The sequence below is a fragment of the Rhinoraja longicauda genome, chromosome 1 (assembly GCF_053455715.1).
Source record: "Rhinoraja longicauda isolate Sanriku21f chromosome 1, sRhiLon1.1, whole genome shotgun sequence".
NCBI lineage: Eukaryota > Metazoa > Chordata > Chondrichthyes > Rajiformes > Arhynchobatidae > Rhinoraja > Rhinoraja longicauda.
In genome coordinates, this window is record NC_135953.1 from 3,929,894 (window position 1) to 3,949,467 (window position 19,574).

Consider the following 19,574-nt stretch of genomic DNA (forward strand, 5'->3'; position numbering starts at 1 on the left):
TTAGTGCAAGGTAAAGCCAGCAAAGTCCGATCAAGGATAGTCCGAGGGTCACCAAAGAGGTAGATAGTGGTTCAGCACTGCTCTCTGGTTGTGGTAGGATGGTTCACACTAGTTCCATGTTATCTCACTTTCTCATCCACTCCCTAGAACGGAGATGAGGAAAAACTTTTTCAGTCAGAGAGTTGTAAATCTGCGGAATTCTCTGCCTCAGAAGGCAGTGGAGGCCAATTCTCTGAATGCATTCAAGAGAGAGCTAGATAGAGCTCTTAAGGATAGCGGAGTCAGGGTTTTTTAAAGATTTTTTTTTCGATTTACAGATACAACGCGGAAACAGGCCCTTCGGCACACCGGGTCCGCGCCGCCCAGCGATCCCCGCACATTAACACTATCCTACACACACTAGGGACAATTTTTACATTTGCCCAGCCAATTAACCTACATACCTGCACGTCTTTGGAGTGTGGGAGGATATTGTCAAGATTTTGTCAAGCTTGAAAGAGTACAGGGAAGATTTATGAGGATGTTGACAGGACTCGAGGGTCTGAGCAATAGGGAGAGGTTGAGCAGGCTGGGACTCTATTAGACAATAGACAATAGGTGCAGGAGGAGGCTATTCGGCCCTTCGAGCCAGCACCAACATTCAATGTGATCATGGCTGATCATTCTCAATCAGTACCCCATTCCTGCCTTCTCCCCATACCCCCTGACTCCGCTATCCTTAAGAGCTCTATCTAGCTCTCTCTTGAATGCATTCAGAGAACTGGCCCCCACTGCCTTCTGAGGCAGAGAATTCCACAGATTCACAACTCTCTGACTGAAAATGTTTTTCATCATCTCCGTTCTAAATGGCCTACCCCTTATTCTTAAACTGTGGCCCCTTGTTCTGGACTATTCCCTGGAGCTCAGGAGGATGAGGGGTGATCTTATAGAGGTGTACAAAATCATGAGAGGAAAAGATCGGGCAGATGCACAGATCCTCCATGTGCCGCCAAAACACGCCGACCCACCGAGGCATGGACCCTACAAGACCCCTGAAGATGTCCCGTGGCACCAAAACATTAGCAGCTGATCCTTTAGCAGCGCCCCACAAGCCTTGCCGTTTCAGAGATGCTCTGACCCAGTCGTCTGGCCATAACAATTTGGCCCTTGTCAGTCGCCCAGGTCTTTACCCCTGCCCATTTCTCCTGCATCCAACACATCAACTTCAAGAACTGACTGTTCACTTGCTGCCTAATATATCCCACCCCTTGACAGGTGCCATTGTAACAAGATAATCAATGTTATTCACTTCGCCTGTCAGTGGTCATAATGTTTTGGCTCATCGGTGTAGCTTTAAGGTGAAGGGGAAAAGATTTAACAGGAAACTTGAGGGGTAACTTTTTCACACAGAGGGTGGTGGGTGTATGGAACGAACTGCTGGAGGAGGTATTTATTCACAAAATGCTGGAGTAACTCAGCAGGTCAGGCAGCATCTCAGGAGAGAAGGAATGGGTGATGTTTCGGGTCGAGACCCTTCTTCAGACTGATGTCAGGGGGGTGGGACAAAGGAAGGATATAGGTCGAGACAGGAAGATAGAAGGAGATCTGGGAAGGGGGAGGGGAAGAGAGGGACAGAGGAACTACCTAAAGTTGGAGAGGTCAATGTTCATACCACTGGGCTGCAAGCTGCCCAGGCGAAATATGAGATGCTGTTCCTCCAATTTCTGGTGGGCCTCACTATGGCACTGGAGGAGGCCCATGACAGAAAGGTCAGACTGGGAGTGGGAGGGGGAGATGAAAACCGGGAGGTAGTTGAGGCTGGGACTATCCCAACATTTAAGAAGCAGTTGGACAGGTACATGGATAGGACAGGTTTGGAGGGATATGGACCAAGCGCGGGCAAGTGGGCCTAGTGTAGCTGGGACATTGTTGGGCTGGTGTGGGCTAGTTGGGTCAAAGGGCCTGTTTCCACACTGTATCGCTCTGTGAATTTGTGACATGCAACTGAACAACAAAATAAAAATTTATAACATGCACCTCACCTCCCGCACGTTATTGACAAAATCTGTGCAGGAAACTGACGTTAAGCAGTACCCAGTTATGGACAATTTTGTTTCGTTTGCATTTCTGTTTTTCTAGAAATAGTAACAAAGCATCGAACTCTTCCAAAGCCACAAATAAGTAAATAGAAACGACAACAAAGTGTAGGAATTGTTTACGGGGCTCCTTGTGGTAAAGAGACTAATCTGATTCTGGCTCTGCGGCAGAGGGTTATGGAATCAGCCCAGTTTTGCAAATAGTCAGCTTGAGACAAATCTTGTTGAGTTTACTTTAGAGATACAGCGTGGAAACAGGCTCTCCGGCCCACATCTGAGGATGAGGGTTGCCAACTTCCTCACTTCCAAATAAGGGACAAAGGGTGACGTCACCGCCCCGCACGCCCCACGTGACCTCACCTAGCCAATGCCCACGTGCTCCCGCTCCACCAATGGCGGCTGGGAGCGGGTTGCTATGCAACGTCAGTTAGGCGGCACCTGGGTCTGGCACACTGTCCGGGACTACAGCAGCCCCTGGGACTACAGCGGCCCCTGGGACTACAGCGGCCCCTGGGACTACAGCGGCCCCTGGGACTACAGCGGCCCCTGGGCCTACAGCGGCCCCTGGGCCTACAGTGTCCGGGCCTACAGGGTCCGGGCCTACAGTGTCAGGGCCTACAGTGTCCGGGCCTACAGCGTCCGGGTCTACAGAGTCCTGGCCTACAGTGTCCGGGCCTACAGCACGTCCGGGCCTAATACGGGACAAGGGCGGTCCCGTACGGGACAAACCAATTTAGCCCAAAATACGGGATGTCCCGGCTAATACGGGACAGTTGGCAACCTTACTGAGGAAGGATGTGCTGGCTCTGGGGAGGGTCCAGAGGAGGTTTACGAGAATTATACCAAAAATGAGTGGGTTAACATACGATGTGTGTTTGACAGCATTGGGCCTGTACACGCTGGAGGTTAGAAGGATGAGGGGGGACCTCATTGCAACATTCCGAACAGTGCAAGGCCTGGATAGAGTGGATGTGGAGAGGATGTTTCCACTAGTGGGAGAGTCTAGGACTAGAGGTCACAGCCTCAGAATTAAAGGACTTTCTGTTAGGAAGGAGATGAGGAGGAATCTCTTTAGTCAAGAGGGTGGTGAATCTGTGGAATTATTTGCCACAGAAGGCTGTGGAGGCCAAGCCAGTGGATATTGGGTCAGTGGATACGGGTTTTGGGGGTTATGGGGAGAAGGCAGGAGAATGGGGTTGAGAGGTGGGAGATAGATCAGCCATGGTTGAATGGGGGCAGTAGACTTGATGGGCCGAATGGCCTAATTCCGCTCCCATCTGTCATGACCTTGTGAACACTCACCTCTGTCAGTCCCACATGCTGCTTCTTGATGACGTTTTGCAGGCAGTTGCTCAGGGTCCTGGTCATTAGGAGGTTGGTCGATTTACGGAACATGTCATCCACCTCTGTGGAACTGAAAAGACATTTTCTCTTTTAAGTCGTTAAGCACACGGCACACGGTGGCCCAGCGGTAGAGTTAGACAATAGACAATAGGTGCAGGAGGAGGCCATTCGGCCCTTCGAGCCAGCACCGCCATTCAATGTGATCATGGCTGATCATTCTCAATCAGTACCCCGTTCCTGCCTTCTCCCCATACCCCCTGACTCCGCTATCCTTAAGAGCTCTATCCAGCTCTCTCTTGAATGCATTCAGAGAATTGGCCTCCACTGCCTTCTGAGGCAGAGAATTCCACAGATTCACAACTCTCTGACTGAAAACGTTTTTCCTCGTCTCCGTTCTAAATGGCCTACCCCTTATTCTTAAACTGTGGCCCCTTGTTCTGGACTCCTCCAACATTGGGAACATGTTTCTTGCCTCTAACGTGTCCAACCCCTTAATAATTTTATACGTTTCGATAAGATCCTCTCTCATCCTTCTAAATTCCAGTGTATACAATAGACAATAGACAATAGACAATAGGTGCAGGAGTAGGCCATTCAGCCCTTCGAGCCAGCACCGCCATTCAATGTGATCATGGCTGATCACTCTCAATCAGTACCCCGTTCCTGCCTTCTCCCCATACCCCCTCACTCCGCTATCCTTAAGAGCTCTATCCAGCTCTCTCTTGAATGCATTCAGAGAATTGGCCTCCACTTCCTTCTGAGGCAGAGAATTCTACAGATTCACAACTCTCTGACTGAAAACGTTTTTCCTCGTCTCCGTTCTAAATGGCCTACCCCTTATTCTTAAACTGTGGCCCCTTGTTCTGGACTCCCCCAACATTGGGAACATGTTTCCTTCCTCTAACGTGTCCAACCCCTTAATAATTTTATACGTTTCGATAAGATCCCCTCTCATCCGTCTAAATTCCAGTGTATACAAGCCTAGTCGCTCCAGTCTTTCAACATATGACAGTCCCGCCATTCCGGGAATTAACCTAGTGAACCTACGCTGCACGCCCTCAATAGCAAGAATATCCTTCCTCAAATTTGGAGACTAAAACTGCACACAGTACTCCAGGTGCGGTCTCACTAGGGCCCTGTACAACTGCAGAAGGACCTCTTTGCTCCTATACTCAACTCCTCTTGTTATGAAGGCCAACATTCCATTGGCTTTCTTCACTGCCTGCTGTACCTGCATGCTTCCTTTCATTGACTGATGCACTAGGACACCCAGATCTCGTTGTACGTCCCCTTTTCCTAACTTGATACCATTCAGATATTACTCTGCCTTCCTATTCTTACCACCAAAGTGGATAACCTCACACTTATCCACATTAAACTGCATCTGCCATGCATCCGCCCACTTACACAACCTGTCCAAGTCACCCTGCAACCTCATAGCATCTTCCTCACAGTTCACACTACCACCCAATTTTGTATCATCTGCAAATTTGCTAATGGTACTTTTAATCCCTTACGGCACCTCAAAGCGAATGGAGCGCTGGAATCCCAGGTTCCATCCCGACTACGGGTGGTGTCTGTACAGAGTTTGTACGTTCTCCCCGTGACCCGCATGTGTTTTCTCCGAGATCTTCGCTTCTCTCCCACTCTCCAAAGACGCGCTGGTCTGTAGGTTAATTGGCTTGGTATAAATGTAAATTGTCCCCGGTGTGTGTGTGTGTAGGATAGTGGTAATGTGTGGGGATTGCTCTCCAGTGCGGACCCGGTGGGCCAAAGGTGTAGGAAAAAAACTTCAGATGCTGGTTAAAATCGAAGGTAGACACAAAACGCTGGAGTAACTCAGCGGGTCAGGCAGCATCTCTGGGGAGAGAAGGAATGGGTGACGTTTCGGGTCGAGACCAGTCTGAAGGAGGGTCTCGACCCGAAACGTCTCTCATTGAGTCTGAAGAAGGGTCTCGACCCGAAAGTATTTATTTCACAAAATGCTGGAGTAACTCAGCAGGTCAGGCAGCATCTCAGGAGAGAAGGAATGGGTGACGTTTCGGGTCGAGACCCTTCTTCAGGCTGATGTCAGGGGGGGGCGGGACAAAGGAAGGATATAGGTGGAGACAGGAAGATAGAGGGATAACTGGGAAGGGGGAGGGGAAGAGAGGGATAGAGGCAAAATGAAACATCACCCATTCCTTCTCTCTCTCGAGATGCTGCCTGACCCGCTGAGTTCCTCCAGCATTTTGTGTCTACCTCCGGTGGGCCGAAGGGCCTGTTTACGCGCCGCATCGCTGAACTAAGCTACCAGCCTTGGAGGGCATCTACAACACACGACGCCTCAGAAAAGCCACCAGCATCAACAAAGACTCTTCACACCCCTGAAACAGTCTGTTCAAACTCCTTCCATCGGGCAGACGATACAAGGCCTTCTACGCCCGCACCTCCAGACTCAGGAACAGCTTCATCCCCAGGGCCATAGCAGCCATGAACCGGTCCTGCTGAGCCGGATGGTCACATCGCACAGTGAACTGACACAGGCCTACTTGCACTTTATTCTGTTTTAAAACTGTTCCAATTTGTTTCGTTGGGTTGTTTAAATTAATACTGACTAGCTAATTAATTTATTGCATCGTATGGGAGGCGCATTCCCAATCTCGTTGTACCCCTGTACAATGACAATAAAGATATATTGTATTGTATTGTATTGTAAACTAAACCAAAATATAAAGGCACCGCTGCCCAAGTCGTGGTCAATGTGAATATTCTGCTCATCAATGTATGGTTAATTCTGACAAACCAAGCACATTCTTTCCCAGACTCACAGTGTTAAGTTTGGTTCCATTTAGTTCCAGCGTCAAGACTCGAGAGTAAGCATTTTATCGGGATGCATCACAGCTTGGTTTGGGAACAGCTCCATCCAAGACCGCAGGAAATTGCAGTGAATTGTGGACGCAGACCAGACCATCACACAAACCAACCTCCCTCCCATCGACTCCATCTGCACCTCACGCTGCCTCGGCAAGGCCAGCAGCATCATCAAGGACCAGTCTCACCCCGGCCACTCCCTCTTCTCCCCTCTCCCATCGGGCAAGAGGTACAGAAGTGTGAAAATGCACACCTCCAGATTCAGGGACAGTTTCTTCCCGGCTGTTATCAGGCAACTGAACCATCCGACCACAACCAGAGAGCAGTGCTGAACAACTATCTACCTCATTGGTGACCCTCGGACTATCCTTGATCGGACTTTGCTGGCTTTACCTTGCACTGAACGTCATTCCCTTATCATGTATCTGTACAATGTAAATGGCTCGATTGTAATCATGTATTGTCTTTCTGCGGACTGGATAACACGCAACAAAAGCTTCTCACTGTACCTCACAACATTAAACTGAATAAACTTAACTGATGTTTAGTTTAGTTTAGTTCTAGCCTCGAGACAAAAGAGAGTCAAGATTGTTTAATTGTCATATGTACCGAGAAATGGACCATTGAAAATCTTACTTGCAGCTGCATAATCGGCGTGGAACACAATGTCTATATACTAAGACTCTCGTTTGTTTGACGACAGAGGGGGGCTGGTGGGGAAAGTAAGAGTGGGGGGGGAGGGGGAGGGTGGGAGGAGGAGAGAGTGGGGGTGGGAGGAGGCAGAGTGGGACTGGGGAGGGAGAGAGCGGGGGTGGGGGGAGGGGGCTTGGTGGTGGCGGGAAGAGAGAGTGGGGGAAAGGGGGTTGCTGGGGAAGTAAGAGTGGGGCTGGGGAGGAGAGAATGGGGGGGATCTGAGAATGGGGACTGGGGAGGGTGACAGCGGGGGTCTTGCGGAGGGGGGTTGGTGTTGGGGGAAAGAGGGGTGCTGGGGAAAGGGGGGGTGGTGGGGAAAGGGGGGGGGGGTGGGGGAGAGTAAGAGTGGGGCTGGGGGAGGAGAGAATGGGGGGTTGTGGGAATGGGCCCAATGGGCCTACTTGGTCTAGTCTATATACTAAAACTCTCGTTTGTTTGTCTGTTTGTTCCTGAACTACAGCCAAAACGGTACACGATAGCGCGACAATTTTAGGCCCACCTTACTCACCATCGTCCCTTTGGTGCTAATGGAAGAGGTTTCATTGAAATCGGTGTTATATTTTTAAAGTTATTCACATTTTAAAGTTTAAATCTGTCTCCGAGGGAGGGAGGGGGAAGGGAGGGATGGAGGGAGGGAGGGAGGGAGTGGGGGGAGGGAGGGAGGATAAGGGGGGTCGAGGGGGATTGAGTGGGGGGGAGGGGAAGGGGCGGGGAGGGGGAGGGATGAGGGGGAGGGGAGGGAGGAGGGGAGGGGGGAGGGGGGTGGAGGAGAGGGTGCTGCATCAATGCAGGAGAGGTTTGGGCTCAACGAGTCCACTTGGTCTAGTACATAGATAATAATTTAGTTTTAGTGTAAGAAAATAACTGCAGATGCTGGTACAAATCAAAGGTATTTATTCACAAAATGCTGGAGACCCTCGACCCGAAACGTCACCCATTCCTTCTCTCCTGAGATGCTGCCTGACCTGCTGAGTTACTCCAGCATTTTGTGAATAAATAATTTAGTTTTAGTTTAGTTTCAGGAAGACACAAAATGCTGGAGTAACTCATCAGGTCAGGCAGCATCTCAGGAGAGAAGGAATGGGTGACGTTTTGGGTGGAGACCCTAAGTTTAGTTTAGACATACAGCACGGAAACCGGCCATTCGGCCCATCGAGTCCGCGCCGACCAGCGATCCCCACGCACTGGGGACAATTTTACCATTTTACCGAAGCCAATTGACCTACAAACCTGCACGCCTTTAAGTGTGGGAGGAAAGCAGGAGCTCACATGGAAAACCCTCGCAGGTCACGGGGAGAACGTACAAACTCCGTACAGGCAGCACCCGTCGTCGGGATGGAACCCGGGTCTCCGGCGCCGTGAGGCAGCGACTCTACCACCACGCCACCGCGACGCTCCAACTGCTCAATCAGCATCCACGTTTCTCACAAAGGATAAGTTTAGAAATACTGGGTGGGGTAGGAGATGCTCGGTTGATGATCTCAACACATAAGCGGGACAAACAATGACAATCTACATTTAATTTCAGACAGATGTCAATTTTTAAGCAGTTGCCGGATAAATGAGCCGCTTGTATCGTTCGTGAAATGCGTTGCATTACCAACGGGTGGGCACGAAACGCTGGAGTAACTCAGCGGGACAGGCGGCCTCTCCGGAGAGAAGGACCGGGCGATGTTCCGGGTGGAGAAGAAGGGCCTCGACCCCGAAACGTCACCCATTCCTTCTCTCCGGTGAGGCTGCCCGTCCCGCCGAGTGACTCCAGCATTTTGTGTCCATCTTCGGTGTAAGCCAGCGTCTGCAGTTCCTTCCTACACATTATCAATAGGCAATGTTAAGGGGTACTCAGAGATCTCAGTCGACTGTTCCTCAAAGCCAACTCAACACAGAAAGGTAGCCAGTGAAAATGGGGACCAGAGTGAGGGCACACACAAATTAGAGGAACAGAAGCTCATATTTCGTTTGGTTATCTTATGCCCCTGTGTAGGGGTTGCCAACTTCCTCACTCACAAATACGGGACAAGGTGACGTCACCTTCCCGCGCCCCACATGACAATAGACAATAGACAATAGGTGCAGGAGTAGGCCATTCGGCCCTTCGAGCCAGCACCGCCATTCAATGTGATCATGGCTGAACATAGTTACTCAGCAGGACAGGCAGCATGTCTGGAGACAAGGAATGGGTGACGTTTTGGGTGGAGACATACAGCACGGAAACCTCAAGGCAGGGTGACCTCACCCAGCCAGCGGCCACGTGCTCCCGCTCCACCAATGGCGGCCGCCCGGGCCGGGAGGCGGGTTGCTACGCAACCTCCGTTAGGCGAACACGCTCGGCCCCGCTCCCCGAACACTCTCCGTTAGCCTACACTGTCCCGGCCCGCAGCGGCCCGCGGGCCTAATACGGGACAAGGGTGGTCCCGTACGGGACAAACCAATTTAGCCCAAAGGGCCTTATAGAGCCTCAGCATTACATCCCTGTTTTTGTACACAAGCCCTCTCGAAATAGATGCCAGCATTGCGTTTGCTTTCCTGCACCTTTAACAATGTTTGAACCGGTGTACCGACCTGTGGGAAGAGATTTTGGTTCCTCCGCACCCTGTTTTAAATAAAGTTCTGAGTGGGGGTCGGACATTGATAAAAGACCAGGTTACGCACTAACTATCAGTTAATGCAGAAAATCTCTGTGATTTACCCATAAAAAGAGTCCTTGTGTCACTGGAGGGGCCCCCTTTGCAAGGTCTTGGTTTCCTCGAGCAATGAAGCAAAGCTTCTCATTATAAAAACCAAATAGTACAACTTAAGTAAGTCAGCCGCTGGATAATGACGTTAATTAAAGCGCAGGAGAAATAAATAAGAAGGGATGGTTTGTCAAGCTGTCTCGAGAGAGAGAGAGAGAGTTGCTCTCGTGTGGACCCGGGTTATAGAAACAGGAAATAGGTGCTGGAGGAGGCCATTCGGCCCTTTGAGCCAGCACGGCCATTCATTGTAATCATGGCTGATCGTCCACAATCAGAAACCCGTGCCTGCCTTCTCCCCATATCCCTTGATTCCACTAGCCCCTAGAGCTCTATCTAACTCTCTCTTAAATCCATCCAGTGATGTGGCCTCCACTGCCCTCTGTGGCAGAGAATTCCACAAATTCACAACTCTCTGGGTGAAAAAGTTCCTTCTCACCTCAGTTTTAAATGGCCTCCCCTTTATTCTAAGACTGTGTGGCCCCTGGTTCTGGACTCGCCCAGTGGAGGCCAATTCTCTGAATGCATTCAAGAGAAAGCTAGATCGAGCTCTTAAGGATAGCGGAGTCAGGGGATATGGGAAGAAGGCAGGAACGGGATACTGATTGAGAATGATCAGCCATGATCACATTGAATGGCAGTGCTGGCTCGAAGGGCCGAATGGCTTCCTCCTGCACCTATTGTCTGTTGTCTATTGGGAACATTTTTCCTGCATCTGGTCCTTTTATAATTTTATACATCTCTATAAGATCCCCTCTCATCCTTCTAAACACCAGTGAATACAAGCCTAGTCTTTTCAATCTTTCCTCATATGATAGTCCCGCCATCCCAGGGATCAATCTCGTGAACCTACGCTGCTGTTAAATGTTAAAATTCTTAAGGGGTTGGAGAGGCTAGTTGCGGGAAGATTGTTCCCGATGTTGGGGAAGTCCAGAACAAGGGGTCACAGCTTAAGGATAAGGGGGAAGTCTTTTAGGACCGAGATGAGAAAACATTTCCTCACACAGAGAGTGGTGAGTCTGTGGAATTCTCTGCCACAGAAGGTAGTTGAGGCCAGTTCATTGGCTATATTTAAGAGGGAGTTAGATGTGGCCCTTGTGGCTAAAGGGATCAGGGGGTATGGAGAGAAGGCAGGTACAGGTTTACTGAGCTGGATGATCAGCCATGATCATATTGAATGGCAGTGCAGGCTCGAAGGGCCGAATGGCCTACTCCACACCTATTTTCTATGTTTCTATGTTTCTAAGCCTAGTCTTTTCAATCTTTCCTCATATGTCAGTCCCGCCATCCCAGGGATCAATCCCGTGAACCTACGCTGCACTGCCTCAATCACAAGGATGTCCTTCCTCAAGTGTACAGTTCGCATGTCTGAGGCAAGTCAGTCCTTTGTCATGCCCGCCGACTTCACGAGGTGCAGGTAACTTAGTGTGGACGTCTCTGGTCTCTGTGAGTCCGACCATTGTGTGGATCGAGACGCCGATCTCTCGTTCCGACCATCTCCTGGGGGGAGTTTCCTTTGGGTCGCGGTCGATCAGACGGCTGCTCACTCTTGGTCAGGTTACAAAGACTCCCCGTAATGGATTCCCCAGCTGATAAGATCTGGTCAGGTGGCGGCTCGAAGCACACTCTCACGTACACAAGCCTTGATCGGTTACACTGTCCGAACAGAACAGTGAGCGGCCTGGATAGAGTGGATGTGGAGAGGATGTTTCCACCAGTGGGAGAGTCTGGGACCAGAGGTCACAGCCTCAGAATTAAAGGACGTTCTTTTAGGAAGGAGATGAGGAGATGTTTCTTTAGTCAGAGGGTGGTGAATATGTCACCCGTTCCTTCTCTCCCGAGATGCTGCCTGACCTGCTGAGTTACTCCAGCATTTTGTGAACTAATGAGATGATCTCTTTGTGAGCTCAGACGCATCTGTCTTCGTTGCCTTGCGGGGGGATTCCACCCAAAAAAGCGCGCTAGACCTGCGTGACATTCACGTCCTTTGTCGGTCACCTGAACGCCAAGAAGACACCTGTAGCCCCGACTCTAATGCAGTCCTGTTGACAGATACTTCCTTCAGGATAGAAGAGGAGTGGTTCGACGCTGATTGTTGAGAGGAGTAATTTAACTATGCTTGAATGGAAGTGCTGGAGGACACAGCAGAATGGGATAAGTGTGCCGCGGCCAACACTTCTATTGAGTGCATTTTCCAGGCCATTGTTCCATCCATCTCAGTGTGTTTTTTGATCCTCACCGACGCGAGTTCACAAGTTACTGTTCATTGAATTTAGTTCAGCTTTCAACACAATAGTCCCCAGCAGACTGGCTGAGAAGCTGCTGGAACTGGGGCTTAGCACCCCTCTGTGTGCCTGGGTCCTGGACTTTCTCACCACCAGGCCCCAAGTGGTCAGGATGGGGGAACACACATCTAGCCCCCTCACCCTGAACATAGGATCCCCCCAGGGCTGCGTCCTTAGCCCCCTACTGTACTCCCTGTACACACATGAATGTGGGGCCAGGTTCAGCTCAAACTCCATCATCAAGTTTGCTGATGACACTGTGGTGGTGGGCCGGATCTCCGACAACGATGAGAAGGCCTACCGGGAGGAGGTGGCTGATCTGGCACTCTGGTGTCAGGACAATAGCCTCCTCTTGAATGTCACTAAAACGAAGGAGCTGATTGTGGACTTTAGAAGGGCTAAACATCCAAGGACGTACACGCCACTGGAGATAAATGGGTCTACTGTGGATAGGGTGAGCAGCTTTAAATACCTGGGAGTCCACATCAAAGAGGATCTGACATGGACAACGCACAGTGCCGCACTGGTGGGTAAGGCAAAGCAGCGCCTTTACCACCTCAGACAGCTGAGGAAATTCAGAGTGTCTCTGAGGATCCTTCAGTGCTTCTACTCTGGGGCTGTAGAGAGCATCCTGTCCGGCAACATCACAGTCTAGTTTGGGAACAGCTCTGCCCAGGACAGGAAGGCTCTTGTAAGAGCACTTGTTATATCTCGAAATGAGGAACCGCAAATGCTGGTTTACAAAAAAAAAAGACAAAGTGCGAGAGTAGCGTCTCTGGAAAACGTGGATAGGTGACGATTCAGGTCAAAACATCACTATATGCTTTGCCTCAGAAGGCAGTGGAGGCCAATTCTCTGGATGCTTTCAAGAGAGTTAGATGGAGCTCTTAATGATAGTGGAGTCAGGGGGTGTGTGGAGAAGGCAGGAACGGGATACTGATTGTGAATGTCAAGTTAAGTCAAGTCAATTTTATTTGTATAGCGCACCATGATCACATCGAATGGCGGTGCTGGCTCGAAGGGCCGAATGGCCTACTCCTGCACCTATTATCTATTGTCCATATCCATATTCTCCAGAAAGGCTGCTGACCCACTGTGTTACTCTTGACTAGTATGGGTGTATGGGATTGAGAGGGTAGGAGATCAGCCACGATTGAATGGTGGAGTAGACTTAGGGTTGCCAACTGTCCCGTATTAGCCGGGACATCCCGTATTTTGGGCTAAATTGGTTTGTCCCGTATTAGGCCCGGACGCTGTAAGCCCCGACACTGTAGGTCCAGACATTGTAGGCCCGGACACTGTAGCCCGGGGGCCGCTGTAGTCCCGGACAGTGTAGGCCCAGTGTCGTCCAGTGTAGGCCCGCCCGGACAGTGTAAGCCCGGACACTGTAGGCTCGGAGGCCGCCTAACGGAGGTTGCCTAGCAACCCACCTCCCAGCCTGGGCGGCCGCCATTGGTGGAGCGGGAGCACGTGGCCGCTGGCTGTGAGGTCACGTGGGGCACAGGGCGGTGACGTCACCCGTTGTCCCTTATTTGGGAGTGAGGAAGTTGGCAACCCTAAGTAGACTTGATGGGCCGAATGGCCTAATTCTGCTCCTATCACTTATGAACTCTTATGAGCAATCATGGTTGATCTCTGCCTCCTGGCCCCACATCATCCTATATCCTATAGTCCTGCAGTTTGCAACTGAATTACAAATCTCAGCCTTGAGATTGGACCAAGTAGTGCTCTACTTAAGACATATCTTTAGTTAAGTTTAGTTTATTGCCACGTGTACCGAGGTTAGTTGCGTGCTAACCAGTCAGCGGAAAGACTGTACCATGTCGCGAGGGGCGGCACGGTGGCGTAGCGGTAGAGTTGCTGCCTCACATCGCCAGTGACCCGGGTTCCATCCTGACTACGGGTGCCGTCTGCTCGGAGTTTGTACGTTCTCTCCGTGACCCGCGTGGGTTTTCTCGCTGGTCTGTGTGGACTCAGCGGGCCGAAGGGCCTGTTTTCGTGCTGTATCTTTAAACTTAGCCAAACTATGCTATTAACAAAACTAGACTCTCATGAGATGAGCTAGTTATCCATCAGTGAGCTAGCTATCTCATTAGATGAGCTAGTTATCCATCAGTGAGCTAGTTATCTCATTAGATTAGTTATCCATCAGTGAGCCAGCTATCTCATTAGATGAGCTAGTTATCTATCAGTGAGCTAGTTATCTCATTAGATTAGTTATCCATCAGTGAGCCAGCTATCTCATTAGATAAGCTAGTTATCCATCAGTGAGCTAGTTATCTCATTAGATGAGCTAGTTATCCATCAGTGAGCTAGTTATCATTATATGAGCTAGTTATCCATCAGTGAGCTAGTTATCTCATTAGATGAGCTAGTTATCCATTAGTGAGCTAGTTATCTCATTAGATGAGCTAGTTAACCATGAGTGAGCTAGTTATCTCATTAGATGAGCTAGTTATCCATCAGTGAGCTAATTATCTCATTAGATGAGCTAGCTATCCATCAGTGAGCTAGTTATCTCATTAGATGAGCTAGTTATCCATCAGTGAGCTAGTTATCTCATTAGACGAGCTAGTTATCCATCAGTGAGCTAGTTATCTCATTAGACGAGCTAGTTATCCATCAGTGAGCTAGTTATCTCATTAGATGAGCTAGTTATCCATTAGTGAGCTAGTTATCTCATTAGATGAGCTAGTTATCCATCAGTGAGCTAGCTATCTCATTATATGAGCTAGTTATCCATCATTGAGCTGGTTATCTCATTATATGAACTAGTTATCCATCAGTGAGCTAGTTATCTCATTATATGAGCTAGTTATCCATCATTGAGCTGGTTATCTCATTAGATGGGCTAGTTATTCATCAGTGTGGTGACACAAAATGTCCTCTTCCGCCCAACTTGCCCACGTCGACCAACATGTCCCAGCTACACTAGTCCCACCTGCCTGCATTTGGCCCATCTCCCTCTAAACCTGTCCTATCCATGTACCTGTTTAAAAGTTTCTTAAACGTTGCGATAGTCCCTGCCTCGACTACCTCCTGGGGCAGCTCGTTCAAGCTTTTGTACCTTATGCTGACGGGAGAGGGGAGAAGTGGGAATAACTACAACATTAAAAAAATATATTTTGTTTCTTCAGCCACATTATTCTAGCATTAAGTCAGCCCAGACCTTACATATTTTACACCGATCAGCCAAAACATTATGACCACTGACGGGTGAAGTGAATAACATTGATTATCTTGTTACGATGGCACCTGTCAAGGGGTGGGATATATTAGGCAGCAAGTGAACAGTCAGTTCTTGGTTTCTTGGTTCTTGGTCCTCCAAAATATTCCAAATGGAATTTAAACTGGAGGTGGCAGAGTATGGACTTATGCAAGAAGGCCTTGTTGTAGAAGAGCTACCTTAAATGTAGTTGCGTCTGGTTGAGTAACTATGGTAGGGGGAAGACTATTCCATGCTTTAATGAATTGCTGTACACATCTGTTTTGGTAGTTTAAACCTGCACCTCCTCCAACCTCATCTATTGCATCCGCTGCTCCAGATGTCAACTTATTTACATCGGCGAAACCAAACGCAGGCTCGACGATCGCTTTGCTCAACACCTTCGCTCAGTCCGCATTAACCAACCTGATCTCCCGGTGGCTGAGCAATTCAACTCCCCCTCCCACTCCCAGTCTGACCTTTCTGTCATGGGCCTCCTCCAGTGCCATAGTGAGGCCCACCGGAAATTGGAGGAACAACACCTCATATCTTGCTTGGGCAGCTTACAGCCCAGTGGTATGAACATTGACTTCTCCAACTTTAGATAGTTCCTCTGTCCCTCTCTTCCCCTCCCCCTTCCCAGATCTCCCTCTATCTTCCTGTCTCCACCTATATCCTTCCTTTGTCCCGCCCCCCTGACATCAGTCTGAAGAAGGGTCTCGACCCGAAACGTCACCCATTCCTTCTCTCCTGAGATGCTGCCCGACCTGCTGAGTTACTCCAGCATTTTGTGAATAAGCGAATAGTCTAGTCGTGCTTGTGACTTTTTCATGGATGTCATTAATGTAAAGCAAAAAACATTATATTTAAATGAGTTAAATGCCTTGACGAGGTTATAGACCTTAACTCAGTCGTAATGATCTGATATTCTACCTTCAAACCATCCTAGCCTTGATTAGGCACTTGCCTGTACCACGCTCTGGAATGTCGATTATTCTCTATATAAACCATTTGAGCTTTTGATTAGATTCCTACCACAACCTATAACGCATTCCCAGGCATTCATTATTCTAAATTTAAACTAATCCCCCTCATTTTAATTCTAGTAAATACTAATTCTCTCGTCAGCATAGTTTTAACCACAGTTGCTGCCAAGACTCTCAATGAAAAGAGCAGCATAAATCCAAAGAAAGTTGCTTTTTTATAATCAAAACCTTTGAGGTATTGTTGCGAAATAAAACTTTCGGCAGCACGGTGGCGCAGCGGGTAGAGCTGCTGCCTCACAGCGCCGGAGACCCGGGTTCGACCCCGAATACCGGTGCTGTCTTTATGGAGTTTGTACGTTCCCTCCGTGACCTGCGTGGGTTTTCAGTTTCAGTTTCAGCTTAGTTTATTGTGTACCGAGGTACAGTGAAAAGCTTTCGTTGCGTGCTAACCAGCCAGCGGAAAGACAATACATGATTACAATCGAGCTATTTACATTGTACAGATACATGATAAGGGAATAACAGGTAGACACAAAATGCTGGAGTAACTCAGCGGGACAATAGACAATAGGTGCAGGAGGAGGCCATTTGGCCCTTCGAGCCAGCACCGCCATTCAATGTGATCATGGCTGATCATTCTCAATCAGTACCCCGTTCCTGCCTTCTCCCCATACCCCCTGACTCCGCTATCCTTAAGAGCTCTATCTAGCTCTCTCTTGAATGCATTCAGAGAATTGGCCTCCACTGCCTTCTGAGGCAGAGAATTCCACAGATTCACAACTCTCTGACTGAAAAAGTTTTTCCTCATCTCAGTTCTAAATGGTCTATCCTTTATTCTTAAACTGTGGCTCCTGGTTCTGGACTCCCCCAACATTGGGAACATGTTTCCTGCCTCTAACGTGTCGGGTCGAGATTCTAGGAGGTGGTTTAGTTTAGTTTAGTTTAGAGATACAGAGTGGAAACAGGCCTTTCGGCCCACCGAGTCCGTGCCGACCAGCGATCACCCCGTACACTAACACTATCCTACACACTCGGAATAATTTTACAGAGCCAATTAACCTACAAACCTGTACGTCTTTGGATCGTGGGGGGAAATCGAAGATCTCAGAGAAAACTCACGCAGGTCACGGAGGGAACGTACAAACTCCGTACAGACAGCCCCCTTAGTCGGGATCAAATCCGGAATGAAGATTGATTTCCCAAACTTCAAGTAACCCTTGTTTCCGACTATTTGCATGCCTTGGTTGTGCAAGCAAAGGATTTCACTGGGACTTGTCACGCGTGACAATAAAATATTCCAATCCAATCCAATTTAGAGGTATGGCGTGAAAACAAGGGATGGGTGATGTTTCGGGTCGAGACTCTACGAGGTGGTTTAGTTTAGTCTAGTTTAGTTTAGAGATACAGAGTGGGAAACAGGCCCTTCGGCCCACCGAGTCCACGCCGCCCAGCGATCCCCCCGTACACTATTTCTATCCTACAGCCCAGAGAGAAGCCAATTTCCCTGCAAACTTGCGCGTCTTTGGAGTGTGAGAGGAAACCGGAGCACCCGGAGAAAACCCACGCGGGTCACGGGGAGAACGTACAAACTCCGTACACACAGCGCGCCCCGTAGTCGGGATGGAACCGGGTGCTGTGAGGCAGCGACTCCACCTCTGCGCCACCGTGCCGGCCCTTTGCTTCCTGAGGGCCGGAGCCCGTGACCCGACACGCCGTGCGTGACGGACTGCATGACCCCATCACGCCAGGGTTCAGTGCCGATGACAGCTAAATATCCCAGCTCCCGCTTCCCCGCCGAGCTGCTAATGAAAGCCAATTGAGACCTGTCACGTTGATGGAGGGCTGAGGTGGCAGGCAACATTATTGGCCAAGGATAGTGGGCCTTTGTTTGTCAGGAGGCCCTCCTGACAACAGGACAACACCAGCGGGTAAAAGCACACTCACAGCCTTTCATTGCAAGCTCCCCTCCAACAGGCACCCTCTGCATTCCACATTTGGTTCAGCACTGACACGCTTTTAAAAGCACCTTCGACAGGAGATTTGAGGAATTTGTTCCAATGATGCACACGCACACGCACACACACACACCCACACACACACACGCACACAGACACACGCACACCCCCACTCACACCGACACACACCCACCCACACACGCACATGCACACATAGACAAACACACACCCACACACACGCACCCACACACACACACACACACAGAGACACACGCTCCCACACACACACACACCCACCCACACACGCACACATAGACACAAACACACACCCACACACACGCACACGCACCCACACACACACACCCACACGCACCCACACACACACACACGCACACCCCCACTCACACCGACACACCCACCCACACATGCACATGCACATAGACACAAACACACCCACACGCACACACCCACACGCACCCCACACGCACACACCCACACACACACACACACACACACCCACACACACCCGTACACCAACACACTCACAAACACCCCGCACACACATCCACACACACTAACACACACACTCACACACCCCCACTCACACCGACGTACACCCACCCACACGCGCACATGCACACACACAAACACACACGCACACAAGTGCGCATACACACTCACGCACACACCCACACACACACCTACACACACACCTACACACACACGCGCACATACACATACATCCACACACAGCTACACACACACACTCAAACACACTCACACACATACCTACACCCACACACACGCACACACCTACACACACACACGCTCATACACATACACGCACACACGCACACACACACGCACACACACACACACACCCAATGTGTGGAAGGCCAGTGTGAATAGTGCCCATGTTTTCCTCAGCTCTCTGCAACTCCAGAGACCATCGTTCCACCACGGACCGCTCTATCAAAGCACTCGCTGCGTGACCAGCACAAAGGGGGACCCAGCGTGGGGGGGACTCAGTGTGGGGGGACCGGGGTGGGGGGGACCGGCGTGGGGGGGACCCAGTGTGGGGGGGGACCACCGTGAGCTCGGGCAGCTCGTTCCATACACCCACCATCCTCTGTGTTAAAACAGTTACCCCTCAGATTCTTGCTAAATCTTTCCCCCGCACAATAACACTATCCTATACACACACGAGGGACAATTTACATTTACACCAAGCTAATTAACCTACAAACCTGCACGTCTTTGGAGTGAGGGAGGAAACCGAGGATCTCGGAGAAAACCCACGCAGGTCACGGGGAGAACGTACAAACTCCGTACAAGTTCGCAAGTTATAGGAGTAGAATTAGGCCATTCGGCCCATCGAGTCCACTCCGCCATTCGTTCATGGCTGATCTCTGCCTCCTAATCCCATTTTCCTGCCATCTCCCCTTG

At 49.9% G+C, this 19,574-nt stretch overlaps 1 protein-coding gene across 1 annotated transcript in view; it reads right to left on the bottom strand.

Moving 5' to 3' along the window:
- exoc6b (exocyst complex component 6B) overlaps positions 1–19,574 on the bottom strand; it is a 563,998-nt gene that overhangs the window by 106,447 nt on the left and 437,977 nt on the right. The window contains exon 16 of the mRNA XM_078404240.1: positions 3,378–3,489. Coding sequence (XP_078260366.1) covers positions 3,378–3,489 — 112 coding nt within the window. The remainder of the gene's footprint in view (positions 1–3,377; positions 3,490–19,574) is intronic.